Source organism: Geospiza fortis, unplaced genomic scaffold, assembly GCF_000277835.1.
Source record: "Geospiza fortis unplaced genomic scaffold, GeoFor_1.0 scaffold193, whole genome shotgun sequence".
Lineage (NCBI taxonomy): Eukaryota > Metazoa > Chordata > Aves > Passeriformes > Thraupidae > Geospiza > Geospiza fortis.
In genome coordinates, this window is record NW_005054523.1 from 778,877 (window position 1) to 795,575 (window position 16,699).

General features: G+C 38.8%; 1 protein-coding gene across 3 annotated transcripts; it reads right to left on the bottom strand.

The window, feature by feature from the left end:
• Positions 1–179: 179 nt before the first annotated feature.
• WDSUB1 (WD repeat, sterile alpha motif and U-box domain containing 1) lies at positions 180–16,624 on the bottom strand. Of its 3 annotated transcripts, XM_005429108.2 has the most exons (11): positions 16,291–16,624; positions 14,509–14,919; positions 11,169–11,353; positions 8,259–8,351; positions 7,458–7,551; positions 7,155–7,188; positions 5,402–5,442; positions 5,209–5,315; positions 4,095–4,274; positions 1,937–2,071; positions 180–589 (listed from the first exon to the last, which is right to left on the bottom strand). In XM_005429108.2, exons 2-11 carry the CDS (start codon positions 14,904–14,906, stop codon positions 435–437), a joined length of 1,422 nt encoding a protein of 473 aa, XP_005429165.1. In that variant the 5' UTR covers positions 14,907–14,919; positions 16,291–16,624; the 3' UTR covers positions 180–434. The 3 variants fall into 3 exon arrangements, with proteins under 3 accessions (XP_005429165.1, XP_030919565.1, XP_030919566.1); XM_031063705.1 differs by lacking the exon at positions 16,291–16,624 and having other exon boundaries at positions 14,509–15,117; XM_031063706.1 differs by lacking the exons at positions 180–589; positions 1,937–2,071 and having other exon boundaries at positions 2,827–4,274.
• Positions 16,625–16,699: the final 75 nt, after the last annotated feature.

Genomic DNA, 16,699 nt, shown 5'->3' on the forward strand with positions numbered 1-16,699 from the left:
TGATGGTTACAGGAGAAACTCTCTCCAAGCTTTTCCAACTATGTGTCCAGTAATGGGGAACACAGAAAGACACATTTTGGTTTGTTAGAGTAGAAAAAGAAATACAGATCCTGTACTTTGCTATTTCTTACCTTCTGAAAGACTGACCTGACAAGATGAAGACTCAAAACTCATAAACGTAGTAAAAATTATTAGAAAATTTTATTTGAAAAACTGAGTTTGAGTACTTGATTCTTAAACAGAAATACCACAAAGTAGAACCACCAGGAACTTAAAAGTTGTTCTGGGAGTTTCCAGCAGTGAAGGTTGAACCAGCCACAGATAGAAGAGAAAGACAAGTTTTGCTTTCCATTTGTTTCTGATACAATTAATTCCTCCAGCTGCATAAAATTTCAATTAATTTTAACAAACAACTTCAAGATTAAGTGGTTTAACTATTTCTGCTGAGTCTCTAGCCAGCGACTAATGGCCATTTTTAGTGTTCTGTTTGGTGTGAGCATAAGAGAGTGCAGAGGAAGATTCGTCATGGGACTAGATCGTCTATTGCTGATCCAGTTTTCCATTGCTTCCCTTTCATAGGAATAGCCATCTGCAGAGAAAGCATCAACAAAAGCTCATATTACAGAGGCTTGGGCACTGTGGCACTGTGCAGATGTTAGCTGTTTAAATGTAAAAGGGAAGTAAGGAAATAAATACATGCAAACAGGAAAATTGAGATCTAGAATAAGTACACTGTATGTGAAGTCTTTACTGTGGATATAAACAGTTCTGGCTGGTTTCATGTATCTGTCTCTGCCTGCAAAGCGCCAAAATATATTATGCACAAGTTAAATAAGACTTTCTTTTCAGTTTGAATGATCCATAATGTGAAATAAAAGCTCATTACCATCAATTGCCTAACACAGCTAAAGCCTTCTGCTTTGCTGAACAGGGGCCTTGTCCACCTGGCTGACCCAGCCCTGAGCTGTGCCTGTGCAGAGCCCTCACCACCTGCCCAGGTACAGACATTGGCTCTTAAGAGTTTGTAGCTGAACCAGCTGATCCTTAAAGAGCAAAACTTAGGCCCCAGCTAAGTGTCAGTCACCCAGGAATATCTGTGGTAGAATACAAGCCTGGGCCCTATGCCCCTCCTTTTGTCTCCTTACTCCTTATTGAATAAAACAGCTATCACTCCAGCAGTTAGCAAATGTCTTCATATTTTGGCCATTTTAATTCTCAGAAGTCTGCCTAATACCTCAGAACTGGATGAAGTTGGTTACTGTTTACAGAGCAACAAAAAAAATATACTGATCTGATGTTTGTATGCTCACCTTTCCCTCTCCCCCCAAGAATAGAACTACAAAACAATAGTTCTTCATAAAATGTTTTAACTACGTAACATCTTATGCTGCTGACATATCACAGTTCCAATGGCTGCTGCATTTATAGGAGTCTCATTCTGTACAAACTTTTAAGTGCCCTATAGATGGTGTGCTAAGCACAGAAATGAGCCTGGGGGTTTTTTGTTGGGTTTTTGTTTGTTTGTTTGTTTGTTGTTTGTTTTTTTGTTTTGTTGTTGTTGGTTTGGTTTGGGTTTTTTGGTTTTTTTGTGGGGGGCTGGTTTGATTTGTTTGTTTCCTTTTTGCCCCACTGAATGCACAATTCCATTTTGCATTTACTCAGCCAACACTGTAATTAGGCTTGTAATTATATTTACAAAGGCACATAAAGGGAGCCACATTAAGAAAAGGAAGAAGTTGCTTGATAGAGTATTTTTCTCCATATCAGAGCTGTAATTCAGGAAAGTAAACGTTTATCACAATTCTGGTTTGTTGCAACAGCTGTTTAGAAGAGTTTAGCTTTCTAGGTCTGCTGTTAAATAGGTGTGGGAATGCAAAAATGGGCCTATCTTTACCCTCAAGTAATTAGTTTTAGTCCATGTCATGTAGAGACATACCTGTGGCAATGACAGGATCTTTCATAAGCTCTCTTGTTATAGGACATAGGAACTCATCAGGAACAGAAACCGAGGTCATTGTCATCCTGAGTTCTTCAATTTTCTGGAGAACTTTACTGCGCAGGCCTAGAGACTCTGAAAAATTATTTGTACATGAAGTGGACAGCACAACAGGTAAGGCAAAGAGGTCAGGTCTTGGAATATGTTACAGGAGACATAGCTCCATCTCACCACCCCCTAAACCAAAAGCCTGCAGCCACCCCTGGCTCCCACTCCAGTCAGCTCTGCCACAGGTTCTCTCTCCTGCTGTGCAACAGGAAGTTTGGGTAGTAATGAAAACAGTCAGTAAAACCAGTGCAGGTGCAGCAGAGCCATGGCAGAGCAGTGGCCTGGTGGCCATGCAATTGACCTACAGAGTGCGAGTGCAGCACTGCCCTGCAGCCACAGCCTGCCACGGGACACTGCAGGGCTGGCCTTGGCACAGGACAAAGCAGTGCCAGTGGGAAGGTTCAGCTGTGCACCTCCAACAGACTGGATCTCCCTTCACCTTCGCGCTGGCATTCAACACGCCAGGTCATACCCACCTCTGATACACTACACTGCTGAACAGCGCTGCCGTCTGCGGCTTACAAAGGCACAACTGAAAGGTGCCTGAGCCTGCGGTTTTTAAAGAACACTGATGTCCTCCAAACTGCAAAGACTGTGTGAAAAACTTCTAGAGGTCTTTAGCAAGATCTTACATCACAGTCTCAGAGGAAAGAAAACAAGTTATCAAGGAGAGAAAGAACATGTTCATTCAAGCATTGGTATGGTGGTAGACACCTAAAATTTAGTTAAACAGGAATATGAATAACATTTAGGAATACTGTGGACAATGGAAAATTATTCATAAAATAAACATATTATATGAATAATAAGAAAATGTTGTTCATTTTAGGCAAATAGTATTTTCCTACTTTGTAAATGCTTGCGTTATGGCAGATAAAGAGCAATTTTTAAAGTCAGATATACGAGACCATAATTTCTATACCTTTCTATACCTTCTCCCCACAGAGAACTCTTTTTGTAGCAAGTCACACTACATTCGATTCTCACAGAACTTTCTAGTCAGCGTTATCTGATTAACCTCAGCTGGCAATTGCTGCAACAAAGTTTTATGCTACTTCAATGCTAAGGAAAATGTTTGCATAAACTGAGGAAGCCAAGTGTCTTTCATGGATGACAATTCCTGACAGATTCCCAGCATTTCTGTTATTTCTAGATTTCAGCAAAGCCAGCTGTTACACAGAGATAATATGATCCAATATGGACCAATTACACACACACACACAAAAAGAAAGGGAGCAGTCTTCCTACAACGAAAAATATCCAACTGTACTTTTTAATAGATTTCTTACCTCTTTCAGGCTTTTGTTGTACTTGACCTCACTTTAGCAAATGTATTAGCACCTAATTTACACCTAAATCTGGCCATCAAAAGTAATAGAGAACTTGCATTTCGGAAGTTCCAGTGCAGTTCACTATTTTAAATCTTCTTATTTCATAATGACCACTGTGGAATCATGACTAATATGGTGCTTCCTTTTGATTCCTTCTAAAATGTAATCACAGTTTTGCAATAAAGCAATAGGACAGTGTATGAACCTGATGTATTAGAAATTGTCTGAGCCAGGCAAGCTTTGCTTGCTCCTTACCAAAAGTCATCATCAAATGCACACTTAGGAATTTCACTGTTCGATTCAAGGTTGGTGACCACCCGCAATTCTAAACATTGCACTTCTGCAGACTGATAGGAAAAACTACAGACTACCCGTTTACCAAAGTGAGAAACATGAATTATAGAGAAAAGCTGAAATTCCTTTTCCACAGCTTAATAATACAAGACCAAACAAGGAAAATAGAAACAAAATCAGGTAAGACCATTTAACATTATCAGTAGTGGAAGTGCATTTTATGTCTCCAGGTATGAGCAAACACACACAAAAAAAAAAGGAATACTGTGGACAATGTAAAATAAGGGGGTTTAACAGCCCTGGAAATGAAATAAAAAAGGCATTTCAGGGGGGAAAACTCCATGTATGGAACTCCTAACTTGCTTTCATTCCAACATTTCAAGTACTCTAGAGATTAAAAACTATTTGGATTTCAATACTCTTACCAATTTTTAATTCATTAGCAAGACTTTCCTTAGTAAGATTCAGTAGTTCCTTGCCATCAATATTATTCATTTTGAAAAGTCCAACAAAGTCTGTTAAATCCTGTGCACAGAGCCAGGCTGAAACATCATCCTCTGACCAGTCCTCTATAGCCACCTTTGATTCATTTTCTACAGTACCTCCTTTGAAAATGAAAAAGAGTTAAAAAACAAAACAAAACAAAACAAAACAAACCCAAATTAACACTATCCTCCCTCCCCCACAAAAAAAAACCAAAAAAACTCACCACAACCCCCCAAAAGCAAACAACAATGAAATTCTCAGTCCAAAGAAACAATGTCCTCAATAGATCCTGTTTTTAAGTGTTCTCAGTACTATACATTCTTCAACTAAGAAAATAAATGCTTCTTAGAGATTCTTTTGTGAGGGAGGGCAGTAATTTGGGTTTACCTTTTACCTGTCAATTTTCAAAGTTTAGAAGAATTTAATCTCTTAGATGCACACACTTCTGTCAAATTTGAATTTAACAAACAACCAGAAAAGTTAGCAGACACTGGAATCACCCTGCACATCCTTAGAAGGCACACCAAAATCCAAACTTACTGTTGCGCTTTGAAAAAAGACAAAATATACCTTTGTTCCACACACATGAGGCGCTGGTGTAAATTGTACCATTAGTTATCCTATATTAATGGCACTAATGTCATTTGTACAATTAGCTTTTCACCTATAACAACTGGCAAGGTGCATTTCTAATTGACAATTACACTTGCAATTAGCATATTTTCAACTCATCACAAATTACAGGTGTCCAAGAAGTGCTTCAACACTGGCAATAACATTCACCTCTTAAAGGCCAAAAATAAGCAATTGCAAATATCAGAAAAACAGATAGACCAAATTAATAAAAGTAAGATACGTCTAGTATTTTTTTCTTTACAAAATAATAAAAAGAGAGTACCTCTTCTGGGCATTAATCAGGCTACTTAGAAGATAAAAAGCATGCACACAATCCTGATGTTACACATTAAGTGCAGGTAAGAATGAGGGATTTTTGCATCTTCAGAAGGTGTTTTGAATTTAAAAGAACAGATTTCAAATACTTCACACACTGACCTGCACAGGGTTGCTTAAGGTCAAGCTGCCATATGTGCACAGTTTTATCCATTGAGCCTGTGGCAAGTAAAGGACTATGTGGTGCAAAAGCACAAGTTGTAACATATCTACAAATAAAAAAAAAAAGTCTGAAAATTCATCAGAAAAGGATTTCTTTTATTTATGAAACAGAATAATCATGCTGGTTTCTTACCTTGTATGCTGAGACAAAGTATGAAGGGTATTGCCAGTACTCTGTAAAAAAGTTATTGTGATTTTAAATCTTAAAGAATAAAAAAAGTGTTTCTTCACTTGTTTGCTTCCTTTCAAAACAGGGAATATTGCTTCTTGAAAAGTGACAGAAGGCACCTTCAGAGAAGTTACACAACTTTGACAAAGCTGATCAGCAGCAGAATCAGAAATGCAACTGGAATTTCCTGCTTTAAGCCCATATTTGACGCCCTGGAGCATTGTTCCCCTGCACAATCAGCCAGCGTGGAACATGCAGGGAGAAGAGTGCTGGAAACACTGACTGAATTAAATCCATATTGGCTGGTTGGTTGTGTAGATAAAGACATTTCTTCTATAAATCTTGTATTAGAAATGACCAAAAGGGTCATTGTGGGGGTCAACTCACAAGCCTTCAATTGGACCTTAATTATTATTAACCACACCTATTTGGCCTATTCTCTATTTGGCCAAGAAATACTGACTAAAAAATGAAATCCCTGAATTTTGGCAGTTTTAACTTATTATCGAAATATTTTCCCTCCTATGAAAAATAGCATTTCTTTGACAGGTACAGACAGGTTGGAAAGATGATGAGAAAAATTATTCTGAATCACTAATTGATCAGTCAGCACTCCAATATTTTGAGCTGTCCAACGTGACTGAAGTTCCCTAATATAGGCTGAAATCTCTCTCCCTCCCACAAAGATTTATTGTCGCTACTTTTCCCCACAGAATCACAGGATGGCTGGGGACCTCTGGAGATCATATAATCCAACCCCTCTGCTAAAGCAGCATCACCTAGAGCAGGTGTCCAGGCAGGGTTTGAGTATATCCAAAGGAGAATTTCAGAACTAGAAAACTTATTGTCCCATTTGATAAAAACCTAAGGCCACAAAAGCTGATGAACAGTATTAAGAAATATTTAGGCTGTGGTTTCCTTCATCTTCCAATTTTCTGAGGCTCCTGAACTCTAGAGGACATCTTACGTACCTGTCTAAACTACTAAAATAACTGGGCCAAAAACTTTGCAGGTATTGTATTAGTGATTTTGCCAAAAAACTTTAATGCTAATTTTAAAATTGTATCAATACAACAAGTATGTGCAGAGCAAGCTGAAGAAGTTTAAAATTTGTTCATCCTTCATTTTCAGCAAAATTACTATTTTTAATACTATAAAGTATTAAAGGTATATTTATCACTTACAGGTGAATAATAAAGAAGATAACAATGTTACTATAGAAAATGCTTAAACAATAGGTTTTAAAGACATTGTGCTTAATATAAAAATTTTCTTGAGTTCTTTATTATGCTTCTATTTGCACTTTACATATAACTAACTACAGAATTTCTATGTTCACCATTCCTGATTTTATGTCAAAAGTTACAGTCTTCCGTGCTTTGGAAGCTAAGCTAAAGTTAGGATAAGAAAAAAATCCTTCCGCTTCAATATGAATCTCGTAATACTCGTAAGTATGGAATTAATTGAGTAACACCCTGCTGCAGAGAAATCAACTGACAAATCCTCACAATGTAAATAGAAAGTGAGAAAGATTGATCAACTCTCAGGAGATATTTTTCCTTAGACTCCTTCCCCTCCTGCCCCCAAATGCACAGTAAGCATTTGGCTTAGTATAATTTGTATTCTTTAGTATTTTTTCATTGCTACGACACTGCAGAAGCAGTGCTTATATTTAAAGACAACCCCAACAAATGATCCGGTATTACGCTATACTTACAGTTTCATAGATTATGACGCACTTGTCCACAGACCTTAAAAAAATACATTGACATGAAAGTGATGCAGAGAAGGAAAAGGAAAGTGTTTCGTTAACTTTTTCTACAACCCAAGATTTCAAACTCAATCACCTAGAAGACACAGACTGATTGTAAAGACATTTCAACAGCTCTAGAGGTCACAGAACTATTCCTTAATTATTGATAATAAATATTTAGAAATTTGTAACTCTTTTGAACTTTCTGTTTTACAATATTGAAGCATGAACCTGGACAGCCTGACATTTCAACAAGGTGCTGCTTACCCCGAGACTATCATCTGTCCATCACATGAAAATGCACAAGCCAGAACTGGGGCAGAGTGCCCATCCAGTGTGCATTTATATTTTAACTGAACACCTAAAAATACAAAAAAAGTAAATTATTACATATGGCTATACTTGACAAGGTATAACACAAGCTGCTCTAAGAAGCCCCAAGCTCCACCAAAGATGTGACTCTGTGACATACTGTTTGCAAAAAAGGGGATAAAAAGATCACAGAGACAACTTCCCCTTTTAATATCTCGAATTTTATCACTTTGTAGTCTTAGCATGTCTCACAAGATTTTAGATAATTAAATGTGTACCTGGACATACAGTATTAATGCTTACACACTTTTTTATAAAGGAGATTACAAAAAAGCACCCACTGAAGATATTTTTGGCAATTTACTTGGTTTCCACATTGTAGTTTTTGCAGGAGCCAACATTCTTTTCTCCAGCTCTTATTCAAGACCCGGGATATACTGAAACATGAAAACAAACCTCTCCCTGGCCAGGCAGATTAAGAGGTTTTAATCTATCAACCCGCTGAAAGGCCACAGTAGAATTTTTTTTAAATCTTTACTTACAATACTTGTTAAATAGTTTGCTAAATAAAATCTATATGGCACAGCATCACAAAGTGCTGAATGCCTTAGCTGTTCTCCAGCTAATAATTAAAAGAAAACTTTCAACTTGTGGTTAGTTTGGCTGTGAATCCAGTAGTACAAATTTGATTTTCAATTTAAATTGTCACTAAAGACCTAAGACATTGGTATATCCAAAAAACATTTCTATACAAACCTAAGAAATCTGCAAACAAAATAAGCCAGAGTTTGATATGATTATCTTGTCCACAGGAAGCCATCTGGAAGTATTTGAATCCATTTTCACTATCTGATACAATCAAAATATATAAATGAGAGTCAGAAACATTGAAAATAACAGCAGATCAGTAAAGTACATCAGCATAAAAATAATTGCAGAAGTTCTAAAACAGTTTGGACATAAGAAATAGGTATCATTATACTCTTTTCTGAATAAGTAGATTAAGACCAGAGCTGTGCTCATGTTTTAAATTTTCTTGGTGGGAAATGTTTGAGTCCTCTGATTATACTGCTAGAGTCTTTAAATCTAAATGATATGGTTATATCCATTTTTTCTACAGTTTTGCAATTCTCAAAATTAACCACGTACAAAATTTGAGAGTATCTGACAGGGAATTTTCATACTTTTACACATTCAACTTTTCTCTTTTATAAACTGACATTTCATGACTGCAGTCCAGCCAAACACTCAGCAAATACTGCATTAAGTGTGAAATACAACAATAGTTTTATAGCTTTCCCTTCTGGATTCAGTGGCTATGAACATTTCTGAATCATGTTCCACGACTGGACTGTTAGATGCATAAGACAGTGGTTGGATGGTTGCAACCTCAGGGTAGTGGTGAATGGCTCAGAGTCCCAATGTACCAGTGGTGTCCAGTGGTGTCCCTGGGTGGGTTCTGTATTGGGAACACTGCTATTTAATATCTTCATTAAGATATTTAATAGGCAGCAAGAAGGAAGCAAGCACACCCTCAGAAAATTTGGAGATGACATCAAGCTGAGTGGCGCAGGTGACACGAGAAGGACAAGGATCTGGGAGGACCCTAGAGGACCCTGGACAAGCTCGAGCGCTGGCCCATGGGAACCTCAGGTGCTGGCGGCAGCCGGACTGGGGCAAGCCCCAGTAACAATCCAGGCTGGGGGGGAACAGGTGGAGAGCAGCCCTGCCAAGAGGATTTGGGACTGCTGGTGGGTGAGAGGCTGTGAACATTGCATCACTTGCCAGGTTCAGTTCCAGCTTCACCTCAGCCTTCCTCATCCCCTCCCTACACAATTGTAATTCATCTCTATACTTTCCCCAGGTTACACATCTTTGTTCCCACTGCCTGTGCACTTACTTCTTGTCTTTTAGTTTGACCAGCAGTTCTTGACTCAGCCATGCAAGTCTCTTGCCCTCCTTGCCCAGTTTCTGGCTCCTGGGGACCACTGACTCTTGCACTCAGTAGAAGACCTCCCTAAAGATCTGCCAACTCTGTTCCATTCCCTTGTCCCTGAGGGCAGTCTCCCAGGGGATCCGACTGACAACCTCCCTGAAGAGCTGGAAGTCTGCCTTCCTAAAGTTCAGGAGCCTGCCTCTATTCCTTACCTGACCTATATTCCTTGGTAAACTCCACCAAACTCCACCACAACAGCTCTAGATCCCATGAGCTCCTAGGCAACTGTGACTGAATCCACTCCAAAGGCAGAAGAACCACCTATTACAGCCTAAAGCACAAAGAACCTATCAGACACTCTGGATCAAAACTTGCTCTGAATCAAGCAGGTAAAGAGAATCTCAATTTAAAACTATCTATAATTGTTCTGGATAAGCACTACTTCTATGCATTTCATAATGTATTAAATCTGCCAAAAATCCCAGAAGGTTCAAGCATTGATGATTAAACAGCACATACAAGGAAATATGTTGACTTTCAATAATATATAGATTAAAAAATCAAGAATTATCAGAAATCAGCCAGAACAAATCCACAGCGCAGGAAATACCTGCTTTGTTGCCTGTTTATCTTGGCAGAAGGCTGTAATTTTTAAACCAAGAGAATAATTTCAATATGATATGGAGTGGTGGAAATTACACTCTGATCTGTTTCAGCTGCAACATATTTTTTGCTCTCAGACGCAATTCTTAGTTCATGATGGAGTTTTTTGTGTAGTATTTTCACCAAGTATGATCCTGCACCTTTCAGAGGGCATATATTTGTTTGATTTGGTATTGTCAGTCACTAATTCTCTGCTCCGAAGTGTATGTTCACATCCTTCCTCCTCAGGTTCCTCCTGCTTTCTTTCCCACTGCTTCTCTCCTGTTTTCATCCACTCTGCATCACCTCCTTAGACAGGGTGGTACACACACAGTAGTACTTATTGCCAGGTTCAGCACTTGAAGATGCAAGTGGCTGCTCAGTTATAACTTTTGGGGCCTTTGAAAGGGCAGCTTGTGTATTCTGAATACAAAAGCCTAAATATGTCTATGAAGATCTGGAAAGCACAAAAGTATACACACAAGATTGTTAAGTGAAGTTGCTTCATTACTTCCTAAAGCTGACAAAGAGTTTTTTTCCCAATTTCCTAACCTCCACTAGAAGCAAATGACTATGTGATCAAATGCTAAAACAGCTCCAAGATTTCTGAACATCTTAGTGGAATGCAGGAGATTCTGGGCTCATTACTCCCCCAAATTCCTCTAAATGACAAAGTCAGGTGCAGGAAAATAGCCTATCTGTTCATATTCCAAAGTTCAAGCATTTAGCTTATTACATTTACAGCTCTCTGCATTGTTTTAATCCAGTCCTGCTCCTTGGGAACCAAAGTATGAAAGAGACAAGTGAGAATGGTAATCAAACACTGCATCTCCTAACACCCTGGTCTGCCATGGGGGCAATTAGCTACTCAAAGTTATCACCTTGTCTGTTGACCTAGTACACTCCTTGCCACCAACCCGACCATAACCTTTCCTTAAGAATATTCAGAATATTCCAAAACATCAGCTATTCACAAGGTCATTTGTATCTTGAGCACCAATGGCAAAAATAATATGAAAACAAGAGCTAGGGAGAAATAAACATCTCTTTTTTAAAATGTTCCTCCTCTGATGAGTTGAATAACTAACCAGATACTGGATGTGAAGAAATATCACAGCAGGTAACGCCAAGATCATGTGCTTTTTCATTATACAGGCATCTCATTTTATCATCCCAAATGGTTAAATCACCACTAGATGATCCAGTGACAAAGATGTTTCCATTGGGAGAAAATGCACAAGCCATCAAAGAACCACCTTTAACTTTCCCAGATCTGAAAAGCAAGAGTACACAGGATTTGAATTTAGAGTAGGTAAAGTTCTACAAAGTGACCTCTCAAATGCAGTCTGATGCAATAAGCCAAACTCTTCTATGGTTTGCACTTTGGAACTAGCTAACAGAGGAAAGAGAAACTCAAAGCAACTATGAAAAGAGAGCAAAATAAGCTCTGCAGCAGGTACCAGACCAGCTCTTTGACAGCAGGAGGAAAAACATGAGATGGAGGCCCGAGGCAATAATTTTAACTGAGTGATAAAATAATTTTCAAACTAAAGACAATTTGCATTGATTTAACCCTTAAAAGGCACAATGCAGTGTTAAAATTCTATGGCAGGATACATTTTAAAAGTCAAAGACAAATATACAACTATAATTAACACAGATTTAAATGTACACAAACAAGGGGGAAAAAGACTGACAATTCTTCTGTTTTAGAGACAAAAGAGAACACCTAATAGCCCATATGATAAGGTGTACCTGAGTGGTATACTTGGTGATTTATGATGTAGGATTAATTTTGCACCACTTGAACACAAGAGAAAGCAAGATAGAAATTATGTATTTTAACTAAGTCAGCCAAAGCACTTTGCAAAACCGATCTTCAAAGAAAATTTCTAGCAGATATGGAAGTGTGGTCAACCCTCAGGAAGGAAGTGGGATCAACCTGACATCCTTTACATTATCTGATAACCTAAAGTTAATCGAAAGAGTCTCACTCCTTTTAAAGGACACCAGATCCAGCCAAGAGTGCATAGCTGAGTCTTGAAGCGCGGGGAGAAAATCACAGCCATGAGAAACAGTCACATGACAAGAAATGTCAGAACTATTTACTCTGTCATCATACTTCGTAGAACAGCTGCTAATGCTCTTTTACTGACAGAAATTTTATTTACTGCCAGAGGTGTCAAACTTAATGCCACAGAAGACAAATCAATTAAATTTTACTCAGTGTCACACTAATCAGACCCATGACCTTCTAAAAAGCATTGTCTCCCTTAATTCTTTTATTAAGAATATTACCAAATCCACTACAGTGCTTCCCATTTTTATATGTACAATCCTTTTTCTTTAGTGTAGCTTTTACAAATTTCATTCTTTCACACAAAAAGTTGCTGATTCTGCTCTGAAAGCAACAATAAAATAAATATCATTGTGCATGCATTTAAAATTTGCAGGCCAAATACTACTGAACAGGAAATAGAGACCAGTAAGAAACACACACAAGTCAACTTGCTTTCCTGTTGTTTACATCCACCATAGAACGTATTTAAACAGCCACCTTACTTCACAATCTGAACTGTCAATTACAACAGCTGAGTAGATAAGGAGCAAATTTTATGTAATTTTATTATAATTACCATCCATATAATTTAGTCAACTGACAAAACACTGTAGTAAAATGTTTACTAATTTTTAGCATCAACACAATCAACTGTTTCAAAGAAACAGAGGACCACATATTGACATTAGATGGTTAACTAACTTCCTCCGACATAATTTTTAAGTACTTTGATGATTTCTGTGTTATACTAATTTCAACTATTAAAAACAGGACATGTGCATTTTTCTACCTGCAATTACAAATCACAATAAAAATATTCATCAGCTGAAAATACATACACACGTGCACATCCCAAAATAGATATAACGTTGACTACTGCTGGCCTGTTAACACTCTGAAATGAACTTTCAGTAGTTGAAGGGGATAGGATCATAATGTTAAAATTTTTTCTTATTTCTGTACAATGAAAACACCAAAGCAGAATAACTTCTGCTTGTAATAACAATATAATTTCTTTGTAGTCATTATACATCCACCATTCAACTAGAAGAAAACTAGGATGTAGGTCTAAAATATGCACCACTGCATGTATTAAGAGCATACAATTGTAAAAAATGTTGTTTTCATATTTCTGGGTTTTTCCCTTCAGCAACAAGCATTCTGAATAAAAAAAAATCTCTTCACTAGTAATGTCTCCAAACAAACCCTCAGATTTCAGAATACTAATGAGTGAATTTCCTGATTTTTCTGAATGATAAAATTAGGGAAAAATAGGTTATCAGTACCTCTTTACTACCAGAAACCATTTCAGTGTTTCTTTATGTATTACAAAAAACATGGTGGCAAAAATCTTGGACAATTTATGGACAAATTTCCAGATTTACACAATTTCAAGTAACTATAATCAATCATTCTGAAAACCTGTAGTTTCCCATATAAATCACCGCTGTGGAAGGCAAAGAGGCCACAAAATGAGGGACATGCTTGACAGGGAACTACCAACATCAAACACTTCTGTCTTTCAGAAACAGCTGCTCCCTCAATCCTGAGTGAAACATCAGTTTGCTCAAATTCTTAACTACTTTTCTAACTATAGAGAGTAATTTAGTTGGATAATAAGCCCTAAAACCTAATAATGTCTTGCCCAAGTACAGATTACAACAACTGGCCTAAACAATTCACTGAAAGACCAAGATGTAAAGGACTCTGAAGATAGCTCTAAGGTTCATGCCTTTAACTATGCAACACCAATAAATATACTCATCTGCTTTGTTTCAAATGTTTCTTGGAAACCTATGTGAAATGCTGTCTGTCATGCTTAACTTATTTAGCACCGATACTTCTTTCAGTCACTTTATGTCTTAAAATGTACAGTTTCAGGACAGGTCCATAGTTTCCAAACTCTGGTTGCTGGATTACCAGCAAGCTTCTAAGACCTTCCTGGACACCAAACTCCTAATAATTAAACATTTAATTTATACTACTATGTGTAAAGCACACAGTACAGTCAGGCTCCACTAACTGTGCATTATGTACCACAGTTTGCTGACCCACCCTTTAGGAACCAGATGCATACAATGTGCAATGCATCCTGATCTCATGTTAAATCAATGAAATTAACTTTAAAAAAATCAGGATTCAGATGTATGATGGCCTTGTAAAAATTAAAGCTTCTTGAGTTTGCATTGTTTAACTTAAAAAACCAAAAAGCTTCTTAGCACTTCTCCCTCTCCTATCGATAATCTTTCGGTCATCTAAATCCTATCCCCGTTTCGTTGTGATATCCATCAGTGCTGTCAGTCTAGCACACTGCTTGAACTATATTCACCTCAAAACAAAGTATTTGTCAGAAAATACTTGGCACTCACCGGTACAGTTTCATGGACTGCACGTTCCAAAGAACGACGCTGCCATCTGCTGCCCCTGCCAACAGGTATGTGGCCTGAGGAGAGAAGCGGCAGACCCTGACGGGGCTGGCCCCGGGCTGCTGGAGCACGGCCAGCCTGCGGCCGTCGCGGGTGTCCCACAGCGCCGAGGTGCCGTCCGTGGAGCACGAGGCCAGCACCAGCCCCGACGGCGAGAAGCAGCAGCAGTGCACGGCGTACGTGTGACCTTCCAAAGGCGAGTACGGGAGCTCAGCGAAGTTGCTCAAAGAATAAACACGAATTGTTTTGTCCAAGGAACAAGTAGCCAAGCACGATGATGAGAAGGCACAATAATTTACATCATCACTATGATCTGATAAAGTGTGAATTAATGTCGCCATTTGAAAAAAAAACCTGAAAAATATTTAAACAGACTTAATTTTCCTGTTTCTTAAATGAAACATACTACCTTAGCAAGACAACTTCTGAAGGAAAAAAAAGGAAAGAAAAACCTATCTGCAAAGTAAGATTTTCACCTAGCATTGTTTAAGCAGAGAATCATAAAATCACAGACTAGTTTGGGTTGAAAGGGACCTTAAAGCCCATGCAGTTTCATCCCCTGCCATAGGCAGGGACACCTTCCACTATCCCAGGTTGCTCCAAGCCCCATCCAGCCTGGCCGTGAATGCTTCCAGGGATGGGGCAGTCACAGCTTCTCTGGACACCCTGTGCCAGGGCTTCACTATCCTCACAGCCCAACCTTAGCCTTCCCAACCTAATCCCTGACTGCCCGAAAGACCTCTCTCTAGTCCTCCCAGTGTACCTGTCCTTACTTGCATCCCTTTACTTTTTGTTTGAATTTGTCCAAGAGCTCCCTTCTGCTTACTTTCACAGATAGCAACAGTAGCGATGGCAAAGCATCAGCGCAATACCACATACTTCTGTTCCCAATCCAAAGCTTGACCAGCCTGACTAAAACATTTAAGTCAAAATGTGAATATTAATTGGGTGATCAGCATTGGAACCTCTCCAGAAATTGCATTTGCTGCTACACAGAACAACAAAAGGCAATGTGAACTTCACACGCATTTTTCCAGGATGTAAAACTGCTAGAACCAGTTTAAATTGCATCAGACAAGTGATTTACACTGCTCAGGTCCAGGAAATCCCCAAAGAGGTACATTCCAACCAGTTGTTCCCCATGCTGCAGATCACAGAGAAATTTCTTGAGAATAAATGCACAGAGCCAAAATGAAGTGCCTATAGCTCTTATAAGCTGTTTATAATGAAAACCCAGAAATACTATTTATATTGAGTTAACATATAATAGTCTGCTGTTTTAGATAAGTGCTTAATTCTGAATAATACTTTCAGTGCTGAGGCATCTGTGAACAAAACTATATATACTCACACTTTTTTTTTTTTGCATAGAAACATACACACACACATATGTTTGTATGTATGCGGACATGTAAGTATGTATAAATGTATGCACACATATGCAGAGGTATGCACATATACCTACAGACACAAAGGTACATATGTAAGGGCAAAATACTCTCTTCAGACAGTGTATGGTCCACCGATTTAGTTAAAGACAAGATAATTGAATACTACCTACTTTAGCTTCAGGATGCTCAGTTTTACTACCACTCTAAAACCATTAAACAAATGAAGTATCAATAACATAGCTGCAGAAAGAAAATAAACATATTTTCTTCAACTACGAGAAACCGAAGAGTCAGAGAAAACTTAACATCTGGAAAGATGAGCTGAAAAAGGCACCTTGATCTCACTGTCAGGAGACTTTCAGGAGCTCACTGCAGAAAAGCAAACCTAAGAACAAGAGGTTTCAGTATCAACAAATCGACTGAGGGAGCTAGGACCAGCGGGAGCATTCGTCACCAGAGAGATGTTCAGCACCACAGCATCATCTCTGGCAATTACGTATTTTTTCTCATAATCCACGAACCAGCAGCACCGGCCCACGGGAACAGCTGCAGCAATTCCCCACACGGCTGGCAGCCCCTTCCCTACTGCTCTCCCCGCAGCCTAGAGCCCCACCCAACCCATCGAGCCGGCAGCGCGGCCGGGACGCGCTCGGAAGGTCGGCGGAGTCACCCCGAGCTCCAGTGGCAGGTGCCGGGTAAACAAGACCCTGCCCCGGCTGCGCGAGGACCCCGCGGCCCCCAGT